Source organism: Colias croceus, chromosome Z, assembly GCF_905220415.1.
Source record: "Colias croceus chromosome Z, ilColCroc2.1".
Lineage (NCBI taxonomy): Eukaryota > Metazoa > Arthropoda > Insecta > Lepidoptera > Pieridae > Colias > Colias croceus.
Genome location: NC_059568.1, coordinates 2,337,527 through 2,364,301, shown reverse-complemented (window position 1 = coordinate 2,364,301; position 26,775 = coordinate 2,337,527). Strand labels below are relative to the sequence as shown.

At 33.2% G+C, this 26,775-nt stretch overlaps 1 protein-coding gene across 2 annotated transcripts in view; it reads left to right on the top strand.

Annotated features, from left to right (window-relative positions):
• LOC123705038 (voltage-gated potassium channel subunit beta-2) overlaps window positions 1–26,775 on the top strand; it is a 54,165-nt gene that overhangs the window by 15,448 nt on the left and 11,942 nt on the right. For both annotated transcript variants that reach the window (XM_045653594.1, XM_045653593.1), the window contains 2 exons: window positions 12,089–12,191; window positions 14,063–14,195. In XM_045653594.1, the coding sequence (XP_045509550.1) occupies window positions 12,089–12,191; window positions 14,063–14,195 (236 nt within the window). The remainder of the gene's footprint in view (window positions 1–12,088; window positions 12,192–14,062; window positions 14,196–26,775) is intronic.

Here is a 26,775-nt window from a genome sequence, read left to right as displayed (position 1 = left end):
TACAGACAAAAATGCTCATAAAATAAAAACTACTGGGCCTAGCCGAATAAAATTTTTATGGGACCAATTCGACACCATCCCGCATCGAACAAAAAAAGAATCACGTAAATCGGTTCAGAAACCTCGGAGTAATCGGTGTACATACATTAAAAAAAAAAAAAAAAAAAAAATATATACCGGCCGAATTGATAACCTCCTCCTTTTTTTTGAAGTCGGTTAATAAAAGTGCATAACGGGTGAAGTACACTTAGTTATATTTTTATCCAATTCGGTTTATCCATTTATTAGATTACAGCGGTAAAAGTGGGAATGAATAATGTGGTCAAATAATATACTCAAGCGGCATATCAAAATATGAAAGGGCAACGTGTGAATTACAATTAGTCATATTTTATCGAAATCGGTTCATCCGTTTATTACATTTAGGGCTTTTTAGGGGTGACAGTGGGGATAAATAAACCAAATGGAGCATCAAACTGCAGGATATGACGTGTACATATAGGTACAATTAGATATGGTTTACATCAAAATCGGTTCTGCCATTTACTAGGGATGGAAAGGGAAGGGTTGAAAGTCTGTGAAAGAAGAGGGGATATGGGAGCGAGAGGATAGCCACACCCTGGAAATTTTGAACTCTACTCAAAGCTACATAGGCCTGGCCCTTGGCAATATTTTTTCCTAAGTATACCACTTCTTTTGCCACTGTGGTCCATTACAATTTGTGCACGGTTACGGCCCAACTTAAAAGATGTCAAGGAGCAACAAACTTATAGATATCAATATGATGTAGGAATGTAATATGGAGGTAGAGGTAGGTCTCGCTCACTTGAAAATATTACATGAAAATAAGAAACCGAAAGGAATAAATAATTATTTTACAAACTTCCCGACGATCTTTAAAATTAAGTACCATATATGTATTTTGATAATGAGGTATATTATGATGATGTTGGCATGGCAGCCCCGATGACTTTGTTTTTTTTTTATAAATATTTAAAATGGTATTTATTTTTAAAAATCTTCGGGAAGTTTGTGAAATTATTTATTCCTTTTTCTATGTATGCACTTTTCTTCGTAGCGCTGTTTTTTTTATTTAATTTTTATTGCACGGTCTAAACGGTTTAGTTACTACCTACAGGCGTGAGACAGGATTCAGGAAAGATCTGATTTGGATTTTGTGCTGGATTTGATAAAAACTGAGTATCGATTAAGCTGATCAGTTGCTGCACGATACATAGTTAAAAACATCCATACAAGGAAGTAAGGAAAATAAATTTGCTCCCCTCCTCCCTGGTGCCTAAAAATAATATGACATAATTTAAAAGAAATTTTACGTAGAAAATTAATAAGGCATTTTTTTGTATTGTTTAGCTCAGTTTAGTAATAAATTTTACTTACAGTTCTTTTAATTATTTATGGTAGTCTGTGTTTACTTAATAATTTAAGATAAGTAGTAACTACTATGCAGTCACTATTCCACGCGGACGAAGTCGCGGGCACAGCTAGTCGTAAATAAATTAAAGAATTATTGGAAACTAGGTACATTGTATTTTATTTCACAAGAAATATCGGTTTTATTGATAATAATAAATATACTCCTTTCACACCTACGCCTTCTACTAATTAACTGCACTTGATTTTATCCATTACTAGCTGTGCCCGCGACTTCGTCCGCGTGGAATAGCGACTGCATAGTATTTACTACTTTACATACAATTATTTAGTAAACACGTAGGGGAAGTGGGCCCAAAGGGGGCACCTTACCGGAAAATTAAAAAAAATAAGGTTTGAAAAGAAGTTAAACCATTTATTTTTTTGCAAAAAGTTCCATTACTAAATACTTTTGAATGCTAAGTGGTTAAATTTGTCAAAAGTTAAAGTATATAATAATTATAAACAGTTTAGTAAAAGCCTACGATTGCCTGCTTTGCCCGAAGGGGAGGCCTAAAGCGGGCTTTCGTTTAGGGCAAAACGGGCAGTAGTTGGGTAAAGCGGGCAGACCTGGATTTAAACAGCAGATTCCAAAATATACAGCCACAAATAATATATATAATAAATGTAAAAGACAAAAATATTTTATAAGTTATGTATTTCAAACAGTCACACAATTATTTCTAAATTTATATATGAAACAAAGGAACGTAAAAAATAAAAGTCTCATATAGTCTCATTACAAAATTAAAAATAATTTTATAATTGTCATTAATGATGAAACAAATTATTAAGGTCGGCATAACATGTGAACGACAAGTATTTAAACAAAATAATTCCTAAAATAATGTGCCTAATAGGTAGGTAAGTATACAAGTTCCATAAATTCTTGTTTAGACAGCCCGTAAAATAAAGAGTCCACGAATTCCAAAAGCTCCATATCTTTTTCCGTAGAAAAGACAGTAGTAAACCTACCAAGCTCATAACACGAACTATTTAAGATGTCTTTGTGATGTCGTTCTTGGAATCCCATATTTAGTTGCTACTTTTTTGACAGGTTTTCCTAACTCTTGCACTTCTCGCATTGCTTGCTGCATAGTTGAGCGTTACCATGAGGCTTGTGAAGTTTTACGCTTATATTTACTAACCATCTGAAAGGAAAAAGCAATTTAACAAAAGAATGTATGTGTGTGTAATGAATGAAAGAAAGAATGTAAGTGAATTTTAGCGGACGGGGCAAAGCGGGCGCGTGCCCGCTTTACCCTGCCCGCTTTGCCTTTTTCGACATACGAAAGGTTCAGACGAAATTATAACATCAAAATTTTTAGACACGTGTCTTTTTATGGAACTAAAATACGGCCAGATAGCCACTTAATAACTTACAAATTTTGGATAAAGGATTGTAAGCACCAAAATAAAAAGAACACATATTACATACCTTGCAATATTTTTCAAAAATCATCGAAAAACATTTATTTGTTGTAGCTTGTAAATGCGTGCTCGCAAGCGAATCGAATGACTGCCGCGAGGTGGGAGGGGTGAAGGGATCGTGCTCACGCGTCGCGCGCGCGCCATTATTTAAAATTACGATACTATACTGAGTGCCCGCTTTAGGCTATGTGCCCACTTTAGGCCTCCTTCCCCTACTACCATAAACAATTCAAAGAATTATTAATAGAATTTATTACTAATCAAAGCTAAAATAACTTACTTACTTTCCGGAAATCCGGGGCATTTTCCGGGGATATCCGGAAAATGCCTGTAAAATATCTGGAAAATCCCCCGGAAAATGTGTGAAAATGTCCGGGAAATACCCGGAAAATGTCCGGAAAATATCCGGAAATAAACATTAAATTTTTATATTTTGGTATGATTGTAAATATTTTAGTTGGTGTGGTACGTATATTAAATTGATAAATAATAATATGTACTCTGATCCCAGTACCTACGATCTGTACCGCGATAGCCATAACGATAATAAAACAATCAGATAACAGTACCTAAAGCACGAATAAAAATCATACTTGTAAAGTAGTTGTGAGTGCAATATTTACGTTTCAAAATAACATTTTTTTATGGTACTAAAACGTAGGTAGATTCTCACGCACGCACGCTGATACGTGGTTGGCTGCCCCTTCTCTCATTCCCGAAAAATATCCTATAAAATTACCCAAGATTCTTCCAATGATTGTACCATACGTTGGACATAAACTTTAGTCAACAATTGACCACGCGCAAGGATACTAATTTCTACTACATCCTCACGTACTATCCTCGCAAATTGCTAATGCGCAGGAACCTTGTCACAGTAAAAGCCACGTGACGTCATCCAGAATTGAAAAATACAGCTTGCAAAAAAAGAAATGCGGAGAAAATAAATTTAATAGGTATTTTAAAGTATTTTGAAATTTCTAATACCGTTTTTTTAGACATCACTACGTCTTCACTAGTGTCAAGTGCAGCTTTCAATGATCGAGTTACATTCTGAAGTAGTAGCATAGCGTCCTCTTTCTCTTGTACAAAATAATTGTCCACTTGAATAATAATTTCTCGTGCACGGCTATTAATTATTTTCTTATTCATTGTAACAAAACTATAACAATATAACAAAACTTAACAACGATAACAAACAACAGAAAAAATAACAACAAAGAAAACAACAACAAGAAAACAATCAAACAAAAACGCGTAGGTACTCGTCCGTCGCAATTCGCATCAGCCAGAATAATGCTAATACAGAGTGTCTAATGTCAATGTCAACAAAATACGTCACCAAAATGGCGGCCAGGCGCATTAGCAATTTGCGGGGATATTAAATCGTCAATTTTTATGAACTTTGAATCTGTAAATAAAAAAAATCAAAAGGTAACTTTACCTAATTTTATTAAAAAGCTACTAACAAATAAAATTCTATCAAGAACTAAAGTGACCTTCTTTGGGCGTTTAATAGTCTTGTAAAAGTTATACATAAAAATAAAATTTCATCATTTTCTTATTTTGTCATAACTTCAATTCTAATTAAAAACATGAGTCTAACTATATACGTATAATTATAAAGAATAAATATAAAAGCTACAACTTACCTTTTGTGGGAACGCAAGAAGGATTTTTAAAAATGTCACCAATGAACACAATCTACTATTACCAATATTAACTGTTAATGGTGTCTTGTTTGACATCAAATAATAAATATCTACCCTCACTTGTAAAATTTTATTTAGTATATTCACATAAAATATAAGCACATGAAGTGGACTCTGGGAAGACATGGGTTAAAAAGTTAAATAAATAAGTACAAATAAAAAACCCCACCAACATCATAATATTTAATTTTAAATTATAAATTTGCAAGAAGGGTTAAATATGTAAATTGATTTGATTTTAATGAAGTCTCATAGATGGCGCTGTTTCAAATTTGTCTTTATACTACTAAGATTCATTAAACTGTTTCTCTGCCAAAATAACGTAAATGACGTAGTTTTTATAGTGTTAACCTAGATAATAGCGTGGCTTACCCAAAAACAACATTTAAACATGAGTCTTTAGATTGTACGCTGTGTAATACACGGAATACGTAAGAAAAATAAAGGTTCACAGCTCCTCCCCCGGAGGTGATAGCATGACTAGCTGCACTCCGCGGTTTCACCTGCGTGGCTCCGCTCCTGTAGGTTTCAGCGTGATGCCTGAGCCTTCTTCGATTTATGGGCTATCTAACACCGAACGAATTTTTCAAATTGGACCAGTAGTTCCTGAGATTAGCGCATTCAAACAAAAAAAACTCTTCAGCTTTATAATATTAGTATATAATTATACCGAATTCATACAAGAGAGGTTCTCTATAAATTAAAGATTTTAACGGATTTTAAACGCGATTTATTCATTATATTATTTTCCCGACGTTGTATAATATAATACTCGCGTAAAATCAAACACTAGAAAATAAGAATTTTTCTATTCGACTCTATTTACACAGAGACACAACGAAGAGATTTTTTTTATTTGTTTGAAAGATGGTGCCTCTCATGTGGTCTCACTCAAATTCAAAGTTCTGGAAATTTTCATGCGGTTTGGTTAATAATAAGTTAAAAAATAATTACTTAAGTATGACGTTTCCTAGTTAAAAAATGCTTGGTATATTCCTATAAACCGGCCAAGTGCGAGTCGGAGTCACGCACGAAGGGTTCCGTACTATGGGGACTCGTTTTAATATTTTTGTTTAGTGTTTGTTGTTATAGCAGCAACGGAAATATTAATTTGAGAAAATTTCAGCTTTCTAGCTATCACGGTTTATGAGATAGAGCCTGGAGACAGACAGACAGACAGCGAAGTCTCAATAATAGGGTTTTTACCTTTTCGGTACGGGACCCTAAAAATGAATCGCCAAATGTATTGCTAAACGTACAAATCGAGACCGGCTCGACTTATTCGGCAAGTTTTTGTTAATGCACTAGGAAGGTTCGTACAGAAAGCATGAAGAAGGGGCAATAGAGTAGAACAACTTCTACCGGAGGCCGGAGCTAGCTTGATAATGAGTCAACAAAATACAGCGTATGTAAAACCCAACACACTTCCTGTACAGATCCCTTGTCTATAAAAAAAATTAAAAAAGTATATGGTAAAGCTTTGTTTCTCACAGCTCAGTAACTGTAATTGTATTGCCTTTGTAAGCTTACATTTTCATTATTCGTATCTCTTTGAACATATTACTCAGGTATTATTTGATGGAAGTCGGAGATGGAATTATAACATGCGACGGACGTATCCAAAAATCTCTTTTGTGAGATGCTAAATTGAATTGAAGCCGTTATTTCATGGGTAGTGTATAATGTTTAGTAGATAGGTGCGTTTCCATGAATTTCAAGATTTCAGTTTCAGGCTTCTCGTATTATAAAATGAAATGACGTTGAACTAACCTACAAGAATAATCGATTGTTACTAGATAGTGCACAAGTGATAACTGCGTTAAAAACAACCGACTTCAAACTTGCACTTGCAAAATTTACAAATACAAGATAGACAAAAATGCTCATAAAATAAAAACTACTGGGCCTATCCGAATAAAATTTTTATGGGACCAATTCGACACCATCCCGCATCGAACAAAAAAAGAATCACGTAAATCGGTTCAGAAACCTCGGAGTAATCGGTGTACATACATAAAAAAAAAATATATACCGGCCGAATTGATAACCTCCTCCTTTTTTTGAAGTCGGTTAATAAATATCCATATACCATTGATTTTCTAACTTGTTTCAAGGATAAAGGATATTTCCTCTTGTAAGTACTTCCCATATGTTTTTTAGCCGATGTCACAGGCACAGCACAAATCACGTGAGTTTCACAGCAAAACCAATTTAAATCAGTCATAACTCTTTATTTGAAACTAGCGGTCCGCCCCGGCTTCGCTCATGGTACATATTTCGCAATAAAAGGTAGCCTATGTTCTTTCTCAGGGTCTAAAAATTGTCTGTGCCAAATTTCATCAAAATCGGTACATAATTACAAACCTTTCCTCTTTATAATATTAGTATAGATAAGGAAATACATATAAAAAAAACTAAATCTCCTTCAATTTGTCTGCACTAGAACAAATTGAAAATGGGATCACACGGGACGCAAAAGCTTTCAAAAAAAAAAAGATTTATTAAATTCAGTTCACCCAGACCCAGACAAAAGGCCCAGACAAAAAGGAATAAAGTTATTTTTGAAGTCAGATGAAAATTAGTGTGCAATAATTCAAAACAACACTACTTACTATTTATGCAATATTTCATTATAAATTACATGACTCTCCCCTTACAGGTTCCATTTTTGTTGTCAAAATTAATTAAATGACATTAACAGGATTCGACAAAGTCGTTTATAATTAATTAGCTGCTTACTGACTGCGACATCGCCCGCGGTGTTTAAAACTACATAGTATAAAACAAAGTCGCTTTCTCTGTCCCTATGTCCCTTTGTATGCTTAAATCTTTCAAACTACGCAACCGATTTTGATGCGGTTTTTTAATAGATAGAGTGATTCAAGAGGAAGGTTTTAGTATATAATTTATTAGGTTTTAGACAAAGCGGGTGAAGCCGCGGGCGGTAAACTAGTATAATATAAGTAACCCTCGAGAACCATGGCACGTTGCATGGCACAGTATTACAATCCCTATGGTATGTCCCATAGTATGTCCCCATGGTAGGTCCCCAAACATTAGTCGTTTTTGAATTAGACAAGACAGATAAATAGATAGACGCGGCAATGACTTTATTTTATAGTAAGGGATAAAAAAAATTGAATTAAGTATAACGAACTTTTTCAGAAAATTTCTAACCACAAAAAAAAGTAAAGGTGAACGAAATAAGTTATTCATTTTATGTTTTCGTGTTATCTAAACCTAGCCAAAAATTCATCATTGCACTTACTATTGCGTAGGGTAGGATACACGTGTAACAAATTTTAGCATGAGCCAGTAATAGGTGGGCGAGGTAAAACTCAATTTTGGCATTTGATTGTCATTCGACAGCTGATAGCTGTAGACTAAAAAGTATTGGTAAAAATGTCGGTGTTGAATTTCACGGACATTAATTTTATTAAAGCACGACTGTAGTATCGAAAAATGAAATAAAGTTAAAAAAAACAGCCTTTAAATTGTCAGAATTAGACAAAACTTTAATGGGGTTAATTGGAGGGCCTGTTGCCTGCTTTGAATAAAAAAAAATCATCTTATAAATTGTTTCACTCAGTCAAAAGTTCTGAGGTTTGAGTTATGTTCTAAAAAATACAGTCAAATTGAGAATCTTTGAAGTCTTAACTTTAGAAAATTACCATTCCTTTGTTTGGAAGATAACAATAGCAACGTAGTACTTAGCCACTTAGGTATTACATAAGTACTATGAACTAACACATGTAACACTTCCGAGAAACAGCGACTACGAGCACTGTTGAAATTCGATCCGTACGTGTCACATTCGTTAAAAGCACCTGTTACGCGTAAAGTATTTACTGTTGTTCGTTTGGTATATTAAACGTGTTTAGGTATCAATATTTTTTCATTTTTATTAAGTTAATATTGTTTTAAATTTCGTGGTATTTAAAACAATATTTTTAACGAGCATCTCCCGCGGCTTCGTCCGTGTAAAAGCACAGGAGTGCTCGATCCCCCCTCCCTTTAACAGATCGATGTCAATGTTTTGTTCCTAAATAAACGATTTTTATTTTATTTTAATGGGCGGTGTGTTAAAGAAATATTAAATACTAGGTTTCCGCTCGCGGCTTCGCCCGCGCAGTCAATTTTCCCGGGATAAAAAGTAGCCTATGTCCTTTCTCGGCTATCAAAATATCTCAATACCAAATTTCATAAAAATTGGTTCAGTAGTTTAGGCGTGATTGAGTAACAGACAGACAGACATAGTTACTTTCGCATTTATAATATTATTAAGTATGGATTCTAAAGACATTTCCTTTTCTTTCGCGTTGTAGATTGAACTTGGTTCCTAGTTCTCTATCGGCGGTACAAAATGCTATAAACCATTACGGCATCTACACTTTTTCTATTTGATAAAATAAAATGTTTTTACTAAATGGCAATCGAGATCCTCTACTTTTTCGATCTGGAGTCGAAAGCCCTACAAACTAATGAATAAACAACCTCTCCAACTACACTTTTTCTACTTTATAAATGTTAAGTATAATAAGATTATCTAATATCTTAAAAGCAATTTTCAATTATAACGAATAAAAATATTCAATTTACATAAGCTTTTATCCGTGTAAGAGGGATTTTAAACTAATATAAATTTATGGAAAAATATTGTATAACCAGCCCCTGTAGTCTGTACAAATTAGTCGGTAATTACCGATAACTTATTTATAGACCCGTCTTCAGCAATGAAAATGATGTCGCTTAATACCTCTCCCCAATTTGATGGAAGCATACAATGGATACATATTTGTTTATAATTTTTATTCTTCACAAAACTTTCCTTTATGCGTCAAAATATTTATATAATAATAGCCTTGTAGCAATGCATTTTTATCTAAATTAATAACATCATTATTTCAATTCCGTAGATATATGAAAAATAAATAAAATATAGATTTCATGGATTTGGAAAATCATTTCTTTGCAACACATTCGAATATTGTCAAAACAAATTATTCTTTGACATTGTCAATCGTTATGATTCCGACGTTTGATCTCGACAAGATCTCGAAGGCCCTTCTCCCATTACGCTACCGGTATCCTACACGTCCGCGACTAGTATAGGTGGTCGTTTTTGCGTCGCGTTTCGCGCGTATCTCTTCGGAAGAAAGATAAAAATTTCTTATCATCATGTTGTAGTTCTCGTGCGGCTATAAAAACTCTACAATTTACTTATGTTTCTTTCAATATATGGATGAATCCAGTACATCCTACTTTTACATCGTCACTGGAATCGCTCGACATAGCGTCCGTCTACAAAAACGAGGCACAATAATGATGAATTTAGTCATTTTTCAGTCGCTTAATATGCGAGCATCGGGCAGCGAGCAAATATCTAACTAGTATTCTACTCGAGTATCGTATTCTAGAAGTATCGAAATGGGAGAAGGGCTTTACGGTTTGTGTGGATTTGTAGATACGGTTGATAATATCGGAAACATTATATATTATTATAATTTTATAATAAATAGAAGATATTTCACACTTCCGATGCTATATTATGATTTAACGCAATATTTTTTTCTCTTATTTAATGTTATTGCAATTAAAATAAAATAAACAAATAATGTTTTATTTTTAAGATGGTTTCAAAATCTTATTGAAAATGTTAAGAAGCCTCTTATATTATATTAAATAAATATTAAAATAGTGTACTGCTTTCTGCATTTATTCAGCCTAAATTATTGCATTCATATTCGATTAATTTCTTTTTGAACTTCTAGGATAATAAAATTATACAAATGAATACAAATAAAAAAAAAACGATCCAATTACGAAATAAATTTATTAGAAAATTTTAATTTAACAGTTTATAATAGCGTAGTTGAAAATTTGCCTCAAAACCATCATCCCTCACCAACATAATAATTCTAGTAACTTGTTCATCTGTAAAATATAAAATTTATAGATAAATATTTATATTTAACACATAAATAATATTAACCGTGAACCGCTAAATCAATTGCATTGCATCCTTTGCTTATTAACTGTAATAAAATATACAATGATGCACATAATATAATATAATAATACAAGCTAAAATACAAGTGATACAAATTATCCGTACCGTCCTTAGTTTTAGTTCCGTCAGTTTCTAATTTCTATGATGTCTTAAAGATTTCTCAAAAGGATTCGAATTGAGAGCTTTTGGAGCCCTATCTTGTAGAGCTTTTGGAGTCTTTTGATTAGAATTTTATTGCACTTCAAAGGCACTTCACAAATAACAAAATATTACTAAACTAAAACTAATAGCTTTAACTATATAAAAACATAACGCAGATTGATATTTTCTTAGGATATTTGTTATCCAATAGATTTATAGGACTTTTAAGAACATAATTAAAAATTATCCTCTTGAAAACACACAATTTATATTTATTTTGATAGAAATATTATTTTCATGATTGATGATTGATGTCAAATGTCAAAAAAGTAAATAAAGAGGTTGCCATACATGGAATTTTGGATTCCATGAATATGTAATTAATAGAACATTAATTAAACGATTGATATAAAAAATATCGAATTTGATTAAAATTAAATTAACTGCCATGTTTTTTTGTGCATAAAATTTGCTTTTTTTATATGCAATTGCAATTGTAATGATGCGAAAATTAATATAACTAATTTTAATTTACTATCTATTCCCTAAAACTAAGCTAAATTTCTTGGAAAAAGAACACTAAATTTTTTTGGTCTATACTATAGTTACTGATTGGTTACTGATAATCGTTAGTTACCGACCGATTTCGGTCGATATCGATGTCGATTAGTGTCGAGACTACGCCTAACTAGTGTTCCTTTTGAGGTATTAAATACGTGTCTTTCTGACGTCATAGCAAAGCTGATTGAAAAGAATATCAATCCATTTTCATATAGAAACTGTATTGTTATTAACAAAAAGCAATTGTATTGAAGTGCAATATTACGAGTTGTAGCTGCAATAAGTAAAACAAAATTTAATTCCAATTAATAAATATTATACACCATAATAGTAGCTAACTAGTAAAAGTACCTACCTACCTATAGTATTATATTATTTGTGATAGTAAGTATATAGGTTTCGGTTTTAAGTTTAAACCGTTCAAATACTATGCATACCAAAGTTTGTAAAAGTGGATGTAAATATGCTTGTGCAGTTCAAAATAATGTTGATTATTTAACCTAATGTAACAGAACTACAACTAGTGCCTCACAAAGGATCAATATTAGGTCTTATTAGTGAATTTCTGTAGATATTTTCAGATAAATATTTAAAATTCTATCGTAATGTTTCAAAATTACATAAATTGGTCTCGCAACTGTAACATCGATTAACAAAAGAGTTAGAATCTGTTAGAAAAACAAATCTTTTTTTAATTCAAATACTTTTTAATTGAATTAATTAATCTAATTCAACAATGCATTTCGTAGATGTGACTTCATGTAACTTTATAGTGGCACTAACGAATTATTTTCCCTTCTAGAGTGACCTAAGAAAAGCCAGTCTAACCCTCCTAAAGCTGCAATCCAGTACCAGCATAAGCGACAACGAAGAGATCAGTATACCACTTCTGGGAGCATGCAAAGGTAAGGTACACACTCCACTTAGAACATTTTAGAGCAAGATATCTTGCCTCAAACAACACCATAATCGCATAGCTACCTACTTCTCTATGATACTTATCTCAAAAGCTTATCGTAATTTGGTAATTAACAGATTAGAAGGAAGCTCGTTTATCAATTCACTAAATGAACATTGGTTAATTGTAAAATTTTATATGATATAATAATAAAAAACGACGTGTGGCACTCGGGTACTGCCGCGGTAAAGCTATTGCATTATTGGAGTGGGGAGCGTGAGGTTTTTTCGTTACGGAATTTCTCGATTCGGTCCCAGCGCTCAAGGCCCGCGATAGAAGCTATGCAATAGCTTAAAAAATATATTATTTTCTTCTATTTTTACTACTACTTCGACGAAGGTAATCCCTAAGAGAGAATGTTCCACAATTCACAGAATTCCTGTTGTAAACATTATGAAATCACAAAGCTCTAAGTCCTTACAAATTCCAACTAAAGGGAAAACATTCTTAGAAATAAGCAGCCGTTTGTATTGAAAACAATGCACTGTTCCAACGATTAAGAAATATGTAAACTCATACGTAAAGACCTTCGAAACTTCTAGAAAGATTCCATACTCGTATTGTGTAGTGCACTCTGCAATCGCGACGGTAGGGCTGCCTGGACTTTTTCTTTTGTTAAATCATACTTGTCATATAGAGTATTTCGATTCTAGTACCTATATGGTGTAAAATATAATTGTTAGAAAGGGGCTTAGGTATAAAGTTGGCTGGGTTGGTGATGAAACTTGGATATTTTAAAAGAGCAATATATAAGCAAAAGTTATTTTGGACACAAAGTACCCAAACCCGTTTCTTTTATCAAATTAGTGCATTTTGCAAACAAAATACTTAATATACCTTTTTATAGTTGTAATTTACTTTCTTTAATTAGTGTGTTGTGTTTTACTCTTAATAACTCAGGCCCCGGAACCACAGTCTGAGACCGATCGGGCCGCTTGGGGCTCAATGGGTTCATTGATTTATACTTATTTACCCACCTAGAAAACTCAATGCCTTCTAAATGGCTTATTAGTTAAATTACAGGTTCACTTTATCCCTAAGTGTTCTTATTAGATATGATCTAAGTGGTCACGGGTTAATCTTATAAGAGCCGACATCCGATTCCCATATGAAAGGGCTTCGGGCTGTTAATGAAAACGGCCTTTGAACTGAAATTACAGGCATTGTAACCAGAAATTCTATTAATCGAAGCAAATTATTATCGATTATTGATACGCAAACCATGTGTGAGCTACAATATGGTAAATAGAAACAATTTTAAGGCTTGATAATGACGCCGTATTTGGATTTAATTCAACATTTGCTCTGAAGTTGTAAGAGAAGTACTTGTTACCGCTAAGTCTTGCGATTTTTTAAATTCTGTTTGCATCAACACTAAATAAGACGCCCGATATTATTTGATAAAGCCTTCTAATCCACATTCAATGGTATAAGTAATTCTCTTGATTGAACAGCATTTCATAGTTTAGATTAAAAAAAAAAGTTTAGTTTTTATATATCGAAACAAAAATAAATAAAAGTTAAAACTAGCGAATTATGTGCTTCTTTAAAAACTCGAAACTATGAATCATACATCTTCAAACAACATTATTCTCGTTATATTCTGACTGACCGGTTGGCTTAGTTGGTAATGATTCTGCCTTCCAAGCCAGGGATCGTGGGTTAGATTCCCACCCAGGGCAAATATTTGTGTGCTGAACACAGATGTTTGCTCTGTATTTAATTATCTCTGGTTTCAATAACACAAGCGAAAGCTTAGTGTGGTCGTGCCGTGTGTGAAAATTGACCTCAAATGTTTATATTCATGTGATTTAACAGAGAAATCAATGGAGAGCGTGGTCAGCCGTGAGACGCCTTGCTTCACTACCGGCAAGGATCTCAGAGCGTGGAGGATGTCTGCAAACGATGTGAGATCACGAGCGAGTCTGATACGAGTGTCTTCTTATCCCATGTAAGATTTAGATATAAGTAAATTCAGATGATGATGATTTTGTTGTTCGATGATAATAAAACTTTGATGATGAGTCATGAGAACTTGAAATAATGGGATGGATATTACAAATCTACTGATATTGTAAAGTCAAAAATTGCAATCTTTTTGGAAAATATTCTTGTACTTAGGTAGTGAAAATATAATAATACTTCATAAAAAAAAATTAAGCTCTGGTAGGTATAGTCTGGTAATGCAAACATAAGAAAATATTACAGTTACCTGTTTCGTTTGTGGCGTATGCAAACATTCGTTTGATCGAAATCCTGAACGAATTTTGAAGATTTTTTCTCACTTGAACCACATAGGTAGTTATAGATTTTATGAACGTGCTGATAATAGGTGTATTGAGTTACTGGGAATAACCTACTAATATAATAAATGCGAAAGTTTGTGAGGGTGGATGTATGTGTGTGTACGTTTGTTACTCTTTCACGCAAATACTACTGAACCATTGATTACAATGCAATTTAGCACACATATTATAGAGGGTAATTTGGATTTATCCCGGAAACCCCACGGGAACGGGAACTATGCGGGTTTTTCTTTGCAAAACGCACGTGAAGCCGTTTGCGGAAAGCTAGTTATACCTATATATACCTCTAAGTGAAAAAGTAAAGTTCTGTGTCCCCTTGTGGGGTATGGGACAGATGCATTATATTCTGTTTCATTACATAAAACCGTCGTATACAGGTTTAAAAATTTGTAATTCATTTTAAAATAGAGCTATTTTACCTACGTAAACTAGGCCGTAACATTATTTCACACCTGTGCTTACACATAGTTAGAGATCAATAATTCTTCGTTCGTGTGACAATTTACCATACTTATAGAAGGCAACTTTACAATATAATTGAATAATATCGGCAATTTTATAAAAAGAGTTTGACTTCATTTTCCCAACTTTTATTTCTTACTTTGGACAAGTTAATCTACAAATCAGATATTTTTTTGTTAAAACTTCAAATCAGCTCTTAAACCCAAGAAACTGGTAAAAGACTATAATAAAGCGTATGGTTCTATATTGTATAGGGTTTAACCTGAACACTGTTTGAAACGAAACAAGAAAGGTGTTCGTCATACATTTGGTAAACAGCGGAACAAAAAAGTCCGATCTCGCGGTGGAATTCAAATATCGATACACTGATCTGTTCTATAGATTGTACTAGCTTTCCACCCGCGGTTTCGCTCGTGTTTTCAAAGAAAAACCCGGATTTCCCGGATAATACCGAACCTATGTGCTAATCCAAGTTACCCTATATGTGTGCTAAATGTAAATCATAATTATCTGCAATTCCGGCTGTATCTACGCTTCTCATTAGACTAAATTCATTTGTTGTAGGCATTGTTCTGTGTCCATTTGAGGCATGTGTAGAATGTAATGTGCATATTTGGGGCTCAACATTGGATACGATATTGTTTGAATTTACGTGGGTTTTGAATGGAAGTTTATTGTTCTTGAATTTAATTAGCGGGTGTAGACCTCTGATTTCTATGGTTGTGAATAGTTCTGTAATTTACTCTTTCCTTGTGATCAGCTCATAGCGTAGGTATATTTTAGGTTTCTTTTATCAAGCATATCGACCATATCGTAATTATGTTTTCACACAAAATATGTATGTTTTATTCCTGTAATAATACTTCGATTCTTGGTCAAAACTGAAGATCCAGTTAAAGGTAAACAATACCAAACTACCTACCCTAGTCTAGGTGGAACTCAAATATTTAATTTAAAAAAAACATTTTCAACCACACGGACCGTTATTGATTGGAGCCTGTTCTGAAGACTGGGTAAAATTAACAAAAAGTAAGTTGTAAGATTGAAGGAGGAAACCTCATCAAGACGACTCTGAATTTACTTCTGCAAACTTCTCTTTCCCGTCCTGAAAAAAAAATACTTTTTTTCAATCAGAAGCATACTTCGGGCATTCCCCACTGAAAATCGTCTTTAATATACGCAAAAGCTTACGATGTAGTAATAGTATAAGTCCATTTTTCAAGGCTCGTTTATCACCTACATTGCACTTTATCGGTTAAAATCGATTAGTTTAATATGTAAAGATTCAAATCGATTGTACCTTACGATACAAATGTAAAGTTTATACGCCAATACACATTAGAATATGTTTCTAAACTCAATGAAATGGTGGTAAGAACTTTCCAAAATTTTAACTAAATTTCTTACTTAGCTAAATTTTTATACCAAATAATTTTATATTGAAACGAGTGGGACAGTTTTTATTTTCTCACACAATTATGGTCTTTGTACCGTTTACGTACGGTGCGTTTAGCTACTGTGTGCTATTCTGTGGTACGGTGTCGAAGCGTCAGAATGTCATCAGAATATAGTTGAACAACTATAACTTTCTAGAATATTTTCATAATTAGGCAATTTTTATATGAACGATGTTCCTTACCGCGCTTCGTGAAAGGGGGCTAGGCGGAAAAAATTGTTACGAAAAGTTGTCACGACAATTTTTACTAAGTTGAAAGCCGTGCGGCGTACGCGTCGTTCTCTGTCTGTCTCTCTCTAACGTTCGTTATATCCGGATGTCCCTTGACATCGCTCAAGCTTTTTTTATGCTTTAAAGCATAAATTTGAAATGCTGAATTTATTATCAACCTAAGTCAGTTTTTACTCAAATTGAGCTGTCCAGTATAGCACTTCTATTTGTTTGTACTGTTCTTTGTTTTTACGGTTGATGACATTAATGATAGTATGTAGAAATATCATCATCATCATCATCATCATGATGTAGAAAATATATAAACTAATATTAAACGATGAGGTGTTTGATTTTACAAGCATGTATGAACAACATGATAATGTAAACACTAAACAAACAAAATATGTAAAACGAAAATTAAATTAACCTTTTAAACATGTAAGTAACACACAGAAGCTGGCAGCAGTACGAAACAACGCTGTATATGACGCTGTAATAATAAAACTGTGAGAGTTTCGTTCAAATTCCAGAGCAAATAATTTCATTATATTTTGTTCGCACGTGTAACCCAAAAGGCAAATATCACGAATAACCATAGACTGTCACACAATCTGCACCCACGTGGAATCAATATCATATTTCATTTGTTAATAAAATTGAAAACGCAAGACTCCTAAAATAGGTTTGAATACACTCTCATATCAATGCTATACGACATTTCTAGATTAAATTTTATTTGTAAGATTTCAGTAATAATGTGTATCATACAAATAGGAGTAGAAAATTCGGGGAAATCAAATATCATACTAATCCATACTAATATTATAAATGCGAAAGTAACTCTGTCTGTCTGTCTGTTACTCAATCACACTACTGTACCACTACTGTACCAATTTTCATGAAATTTGGTATGGAGATATTTTGATATCCGAGAAAGGACATTTACCATAAACTAATGGTAAATACTCAGAAATAAAGAGGCTTATCATCCTATTACGTAGTACTTACGATTTTTAAATAAATAACTTGTTTATACCTTGCTAAAAGTACGTCTTATTTACATGAGACACAGTAACGAAGGACATAGCTCGACTGGTTATTAGTTTTAAAATCCCAATATTAAATAACTAATATAATATGAACTTTTCCAACTATGTAATATACCCTATATTGCATAAAATTGTTGAACAACTGTCTCGTTTTGTATTGAAAAGTTTTACACGACTGAATATGAACAACATAACTTTCTAACCTGCATTAATATATTTTAGTCAAACATATTTTTCCTCCTAACAATCTCGAGTTACATTACAAACATGGTAAGAAAAAGACAAAGAAGTACATAACAATGAAATGTCTTCATAATATTACAAAGCATTTTAATTAATTGGATTAAATACGCAAAGCTGCATAAACGCATCGTATTACAAAAACATTTATAAAAGAGAACAATACTTATTTACTGAGAGATTTAATTACAGAAATTATTATCTGTGTAAACTATCCGTGTTCTTTGTGAATACAAAGCTCGACGTAATCAATATCTTCATTATATTTGAATATTCCTCTTGAAGTTGCTGTTAATGAAACAATTGGTTAGTTCTGCTTATAGTGGAGATGTTTACAATACACGGTCAAACTTAAAACGTTGTATATTGAAAGTTAAAAGGAGAAAATTTTTTGAGTACCTACGTTTTTCGTGCTAAAATGTGGACATTTTTATTAGAAAATTAAGCTTAGAGTTTGTTGTTCAACGCAATTAAGCGAACACCAATAAAAAAGCGGTAATTGAAAATTATACATTATAACAAGAAACATTATTTGGCAAAAAATTTGCAAGAAATTATTAAGTGTAGGTAGGTAACTAAATGGCCCGGCCACTTAGGCACTGCCACAGAGCGCTACTAATAAATTGATATTCACTTTAAAGATTCGGCTTATTATAATATTTCAGTTGATCGCTTGCCAAAAAGAGAGTCGTTACCTTAATAAGTACTACAATTTTATTTAGCCCATTGAGCCCCGAGCAGTCCGATTGGTCCACGACACAATATATCTGTGCCTCCAGTGAATAAGGGAATAACTCAAAAACAGCACTTTTCAGGAGAGACAAAAAACTATATATCAACACTAAATCTTTATAACTTCAAATTTTTAAGCTTGTATGGGTAAGATATGATGTTAGACTTTAGTTTTACATATGAACAGATATTGTAACAACCCCATAAATATACTTTTTTCGTGTTTTTTTGTAGTTGTGGCCTTATGAACGAGTACTTCATGGAATAACTCAATGTATTCACATAATTTTTTTTTTGTTCTTTGCAATATAACGACTTATGCCCTAATGCACTATGTTCCTAGTCGCATAACATGACTTATATTATTGCCAGTTTTGGTTTTATAGAAATGATGCGACTTATTATGCTTGAAATTTGTGTACTTTATGACTCAATTGAGGCCTTTTAGTGGAACAACCATGCACGTAGTTTGAAAAACGAATAAAATCAACGGATTTTTTATCGTTATTAGATATAATAAAAACAAAACAACATTTAGGTGTTTATGCATTTAGCCCTAGAAGTCCAATCTACGTAAATTTAATGTACACCGCGGCGAAATAACTTTGTCTTTTCTATATTTACCATCGAATCGCTTCGAAATCCAGAAACAACTCATTAGCCGTCGAGACCTAGCAGTACATAGTTGGCTCATCCAAGTAAATTCCGCCATTTTGTAGTAAAGAGGATGTTGTACGCTTAGATTACAAAATAAAAGACAGATGGAGCGTTGCCGAACTAAACCGAATAATTTATCGTCATTTTCAATAAATCTATGTGTGCTGTCATTTCGCCGCTGCACTATACGTACACGGTGCTTCTGTGTGCGTGTAATGTTGCCAGATATTGAAAAATTTCCCAAATTTTTCCCCGACTACGGAAAAAAGAGGGTTATGTTTTTCGAGTTTATGTATGTATGTATAATATTTCTTTGACACGCCCTGCAGTATAAACCGTTGGACCGATTTTGAGTTGTGAGGTTTCATTGCAATGATCTGAATTATTATGTTAGTGGCGGTAGTGAAGTAGGCTATATACATAAATGAGAAGTCAAGTTTTAATTTTTATTTAAATTCTTTTATTACATAAAGTACCTGCCTACTAAAGTTATATATGGACAAAATAATTGTATTCAATTTTTTATTAAATAAATTACATAAAAAAAGTTTCAATATTAACTATAATAATTATATTATTTTTTATTTTTCATAATATATGAATACAAATAGCGGTAGTTTTTAGTCGAGAATACGGGACATTATATTTTCATCATATCCATCATGGAGTTCACATAAATTAAATCGCTAGCGAAAACGACTATGACGTTTTTAAGCTTTATAAAAATAACAAAATAATGTATTATGCTTATTAAAATAATCTAATTATTATCATGAACCTTTAGTGCACTATACAAATAATCACATTCACGATCGAAAAATCCAACAGCATTACCCTGAAGATCTTTTAACCATTTTACCGTTTTACCAATAATAATGGCAAATTCATTTTCAAAATACTGGCAACATACGTTGAAGTTTTGTATTCCTTCATATCTGTAAAATTATTATTCGTATTAAAGAAATAAATCAGCCAAATAATCTACAGAAAACCTGTGAAACGATGTTTTATCTTTTTTTTGTTTTCGGGAACAAATTTTACAGCGTTTTATTATCACAAGACGGCATTTTTTTACTAAAATTGCAAACCCTTTTTGACGTATTTCATGACACTATATGCGCTATAGCACTGGTGCAGCGACGTATTTGTTTTTGATTTCGTATTTTCTTTGACAAGGGCGACGGGCGGTTGTCATGCTCCATCTGTACTTTATTTTGTAATCTAAGGTTGTACGTCATTTTGACGTATAATTGGGCTTTTCGTAACTTTTACGATTGTTTAAAAAAATTATTTTGTGTTGATTTATTTGAATATTTTTTTTCCAAGTCACGTTTTACATGATATAGTATTAATACTAATGTAATAACATCAGCCCCAAGTCCCTTCTAAATGGGAAATGGGTGTGCAAAATATGCAAAAATAAAAATCAAAAATCGGCTGAAAACTTGCCCTCGCAGGAAGATGGTAGTGCCGATAGTTTTGAGGATGCTCCGGAGCACTCAGACAATAATATGTCATGCCTGGCGCAGGAGATCAGGCTACTTCGTTCTGAACTGTCCAGTTTTCGGCAAGAGATGTCTAGAATAAGTACTGTTATGGCGGAGTACGATAAAAGGCTCGACAGTTTTGAGGAGCGGCTAGACCGTATGGAATGTACCCTGTCCGAATCGCAGTCACAAACACAGGAGTCTAGCGATCTAACTAAAAAAATTGATTCGCTAAAATTACGTCTTAATGATTCCGAGCAATACAATTTGTTAAATGACGTAGAGATTACGGGCGTCCCCGAAATAAAAGGGGAAAACCTCCTTCACCTTACCGTAACATTGGCCCAAAAAATTGGTTTACCACTGGAGGATCGAGATATCGTCACTGCTTATCGTGCAGGTGTTCGTAAAAATCAAGAGGAACACAATAATGGCAATAATCGCATAGCGGCCGCGCGTCCGCGGGCGATCGTCGTGCGGCTGGCCCGCCATCACTTACGAAACGAGTTGCTACGCGCGGCGCGCGTGCGGCGCGGGGCGGACACCGCCGGCCTGGTCGCCGGCGAGCCTCGCCGTTTCTACGTTAACGAGCACCTGACGCGTGCCAATCGCTGGCTGTTCCACCTGGCGCGCGAGCAACAGCGCGCCAAACATTGGAGCTATGTGTGGACTCGCGGTGGCCGTACTTACGTCAGACGCGATCAACACTCTAAGTATTTCGTTATTTCTTCAGAAGAAGATATACATAAAATTTTTGGCTGATATCTCGTTCGTGTTTAAAATTTTTCAAAAGGATTAACGTTTTCTGTCTAAATATATTATGTTTTAATTTTAAGGCACAGTATTATTCAATTAATTTAAAATTAATGTGTTGTGATGTATTTTCCAGTATGTTCATGAAAAATAAATGCTATTTTAATATTGTGATTATAAATGTTCTTTGTGTAAAAATGTTAATTAAAAAAACTAGTCTATATATATCAGATTTTTCAATTAATTGGCACTCAATTTCATATTTTACACTGAACGTTTTTGGTATTTTTTATTTTATTGCGTTGTACTTATTATTTTGGTTTAACATTTTTTATAGTGTTTATAAAATATGTACCCATCTACATAAAATTCTATCAAAAATTAAGGTTTCTTTGTTTTTTTGTGCACTTTTTTGTGGAATTGTCTATTTTTGTGAAACAGGATTTTATATATATTATATTGATTATTATCTTACTATTTCTGCTATTGTGTTTAATTTGAAAATCTGTTTGAAATATTTGCATAGCTTATATAAGCGAACTAATCTACATAGCGTGCGATACATTATCATAGTAATATTATGTTCGTTTTTTATTCGCTTATTTTTTATAATTGTGTTTTGGTCTTACATAATAAGAAGTGGATTTAACGTTTTCTTTAGTATTTATAATACTGTTAATGTTTGCATAAATGTTGTAAGTTATTACTTTGCTATCATTCTTTGTTTTTTTACCGTAATTATTGTGTCTCATTGTATACTGGTTCACGCCTATGCTAACTTGACAAGTTTGTTAATGTTGTTGTATATGTTAATGATAATTATTTTATTTTTAAAAGTATCGTATTTTTATTATTTTATAATTGTATCTATGAAATATTTCCTGTTCTACTATATTGAATGTATAACGTCTTATTTATACGTATTTTATAGTAAGTTATTATATGTATGTTTATTCTATTTAATTATTTTATTTTTTACTTCGTAACTATCTTAAAGTAACTTAATTATAGTGATGCATAATAAAAATAAATTACGTGTTGGATTTTTAAATCCCGGATCACTTACTACAAAACACGATGAGTTCCTTATAGCAATGGATCGACATAACGTAGATATTATGGCCATTAACGAAACCTGGCTACGAGAGGGTGAAGATGGGCGTGCGCCAGCTGTACCTGGGTACAGACTGCGTCACATACCGCGACCGACCAGTATTCGTACGCGAGGCGGCGGCGTTGGATTTTATATTAAGAATGGCATGTCCGCGCGTATTATGCCTCATCCCGTCGCTGAGAGTATAGAACAGATGTGGCTGAAATTATCCCTAAATGGTCAGGTGACTATTGTTGGTACAGCATATCGTCCTCCCTGGTTAGACATTAATAAGTTCCTAGATGCCTTAATAGATTCCATAAGTTCTTTTTCGTGGTATGATAGTATCGTGATAATGGGGGATTTTAACGTAAACCTACTGAATAGCTCTCATGTAAATAGCAAAAAAGTAACGAGTTTCCTACACACATTTAATTTAACTCAACACATTACTCAACCCACGCATTTTACAGATTCTAGTGAAACTTTGCTGGATATAATTTGTACTAATGCGTCTGTTCAAAATGTTGTTATTGATCATATCAAGGAACTTAGTCAACATGCCTTTCTTTCCTGTGGGCTTAACGTATCGAAAGAAAAAGCTTTGGTTAAATATATCTCATATAGACCGATAAAAGATATTGACAAAGATGAGTTCATCAAATCTCTGGGAACAATAAATTGGTCTTCATTGCTTGCACTCTATAATGTAGATGAGTTAGTTATTACCTTTACCTCGTATATTACATCACTGTTTGATTTCCATGCTCCCTGTAAGCGAATACGTGTGAGGGATAAACAGCCGCCATGGATAACTTACAATATCAAGAAGATGTTTAAACTACGTGATGAAGCGCGAAATAGAGCACGATTAACCAAAATAGATTCTCATAAAGAATACTATATTGAATTAAAAAAATATGTAAGTTTGGCATTAGAACGCGAAAAACAATCATACTTTGATTTATATATAAATAAAAACCTAAATAAGCCTCAAGATATGTGGAAGCATTTGAAGGAACACATTACAATTAACTGTAAGAAACAGCCTACGTTGCCCGGACATCTTAGCGATCCTGATTCCTTAAATAATCATTTCCTTGATGTTCCAGCGAATAGTTTGCCATTGTCCGCATTGACCTATTATGAGTTTCATCGACACGGAGATGCCACATTTTCTTTTACATCTGTAAATGAGTCCAATGTACTACATGCTATCCAGGAACTTAAGTCGCAAGCAGTTGGAATTGATGATATTTCGTTGGAAATGTTCAAGCTTACAATCCCATCGACGCTATCAACTCTGACGTATATCATTAATCTATCATTTGCAACTGATACATTTCCCAGCTTGTGGCGAAACGCGCTTGTGCGTCCCATACCCAAAGTTAATAATCCACAAAATTTCAAAGATCTTAGACCGATTAGCATACTACCGTGTCTTTCAAAGGTAATAGAGAAGTTGGCGCACAAGCAGTTGATGAATTTTATTGAAAATAATAACATCCTACCGGATCGTCAGTCTGGCTTCAGAAAACGCAAAAGTACAACAACAGCTGTGGCCGATGTGCTAGATGACATTCTTTGTGCGCAAGATGAAGGAAAAGGGACAATCCTTGTGCTTTTGGATTATTCGAGAGCTTTTGATACCTTAAATACATCACTACTATTATCTAAACTCGCATACTATGGTCTCAGTCATTCTACTATAAAATGGTTCAACAGTTATTTGAGTAATCGTACACAGAAGGTGTCAGTAGCAATGGAAGACGGTAGTAATAAGATGTCAGAGCGTAAACCTGTTACACAAGGAGTTCCTCAAGGCTCTATTTTAGGGCCTCTTTTATTTATATTATATACTGCTGATATTGTAAAAGAAATAAAATCGTGCCGATATCATATATATGCTGACGATGTTCAGTTATTTATATCATTTCACCCGAATGAAGCACATTCTGCGATAAATAAGTTAAACTCAGATTTAGCTTCCATACTCGAATGGTCAAACCGTAACTCACTAGTTCTTAATCCAACTAAGTCCAAGTATATGGTTCTAGGCACACCGAAAGTAGTAAACTCAATTCAATGTCATCTTATTCCAGTTTGTATAGGTAGTAAAGTTCTGGACCGTGTTAGTGAAGCTCGAAATTTGGGAATAATCTTTGATGAACACCTCAGATTTGAAAAATATATCGGTGTTACTGCAGCTAACTGCTTCTATCGCATTAAAATCCTGTACCGTATTAGAAAGTACCTAAATCCGGAACTACGTGTTAGGCTGTGCGACAGTCTCGTATTATCAAAATTTAACTACATGGACGTGGTATACGGGAGGCGGATACTTGCTCGTACGAAGCAGCTAATACAACGGGTACAAAATGCATGTGCCCGTTTCTGTTGGAACATTCCTCCACGGGAGCATATAACACCATTTATCAATAAAGCTTGTTGTTTGAATATGGAGAACCGTAGACGGCTCCACTTTGCCTCGTTCCTTTTTCAAATTATTAAGTCCGAAACTCCTCAGTACCTCTTTGAAAAGCTTGTCTGGATGGGTGACCAAAATCCAGTATATAAAACTAGACAAGCTGCAACTAAACTCACTATTCCCAAGCACCACTCTGCTAGTTTTCGAGGAAGTTTCAAATACAGTGCCACTAAGTGTTGGAACAACTTACCACCACCACTTCCCAGCCTTAGAACAGTTGAGAATTTTAAGAAAAAATACAAAATTGTATTACTAATGCAACAAATCCAACCTTAGTGGCAATATGTACACTTAAATATAGTATGTATGTAAATATATCTAATATTTTTATTTATTATTATTTATTTATTATTAATATTATTTTATTTTTATTTTTTTTTTATTTATATATATATATTTTTTTTTTTATTTTTTTTTTAATATAACTACCATCTCTTCTATATATGTATCGTGATTATATTTTGTAATTATTCTATTTTTATTTCGTATTTTAATATTACTCACATATTGTTTCTCTAATCGTAACAATGTCTAGGGGCCACTGAAAACCAGCTCTGTGTGTGCATAATGTTGCAGCATAGATTATGCTGAGTTGGCTTCCCTTTTTCAAGGACACTGTTTTACAAACTTTTTTTTTTTTTTTTTTTTTCATTTATATTTTAAATTTTTTCTCATGTTCCTTTTTACTTTTTCTCGTGTGTAAATTTTATGTAACTTTATTTTTTTTTTGTTTAGTTTAGTTATGTTTATTTTTTTTGTATTGATGTTCTTTATTGATGTCCTTGAAATAAATGTTTTTTCTTTCTTTCTTTCTTTCTTTCTTTCTATATACTATATATTGAGTATAAAATAGGATCCAGAAAACTTTAACACTAGGACGAAAAACCTTCAATTTTAGTAAATGACGATTATTGTCCTCCGCTGGATTTGGTCTCCAAGCAAGAGGATTGGGTGGCTGAAAATGTTGTCTGGAGAAAAACCGAATATGTCATGGTGGTTATACAATGAGGATACAAGCACTATTAAGAGATAAGAGAAGCTCGAAAACCATATTCTTGTAGGTATGTTCAGTTACCTTACAGGGAAAGTTATAGGTGGTCAGTGGCAATATTTTACGGCATGATATGGAATTTTAACAATTTCTATATCTTATAATATCAAAATAATATAGATAAATAAAGAAAAAACAATGAGCCGCAAAGATTTTATGAAAAAATTAAGCACAGATTTGAAGGTGCCTTGGATGCAAATACGACTTGAAGAGACTCTACGTGACAATATCCAAATTTTTTCAAAATATATGGTATCAGAGTATCCATAATATGTTTACGATAATGCAGGACCAAAATAGTTTCGATATTGCGGATTTTTTTCCTATAAAAAGGCAAATTACAGTGGCTAGAGAGAGAACACAATATTCATAATTGTCAAGACTGGTTATAATTTTTTTTTTCTATGCGTCTATAATTATAGTATTATTGTAGTTAGATTAAAAAAAAAAAGATTAAAAACTAGTTATTTTTTATAAAACTTACCCAAATATAAGAAGAAAATATAAGTTTAACATTTTTGTTGGCTTTTTTTAGATGACTCAA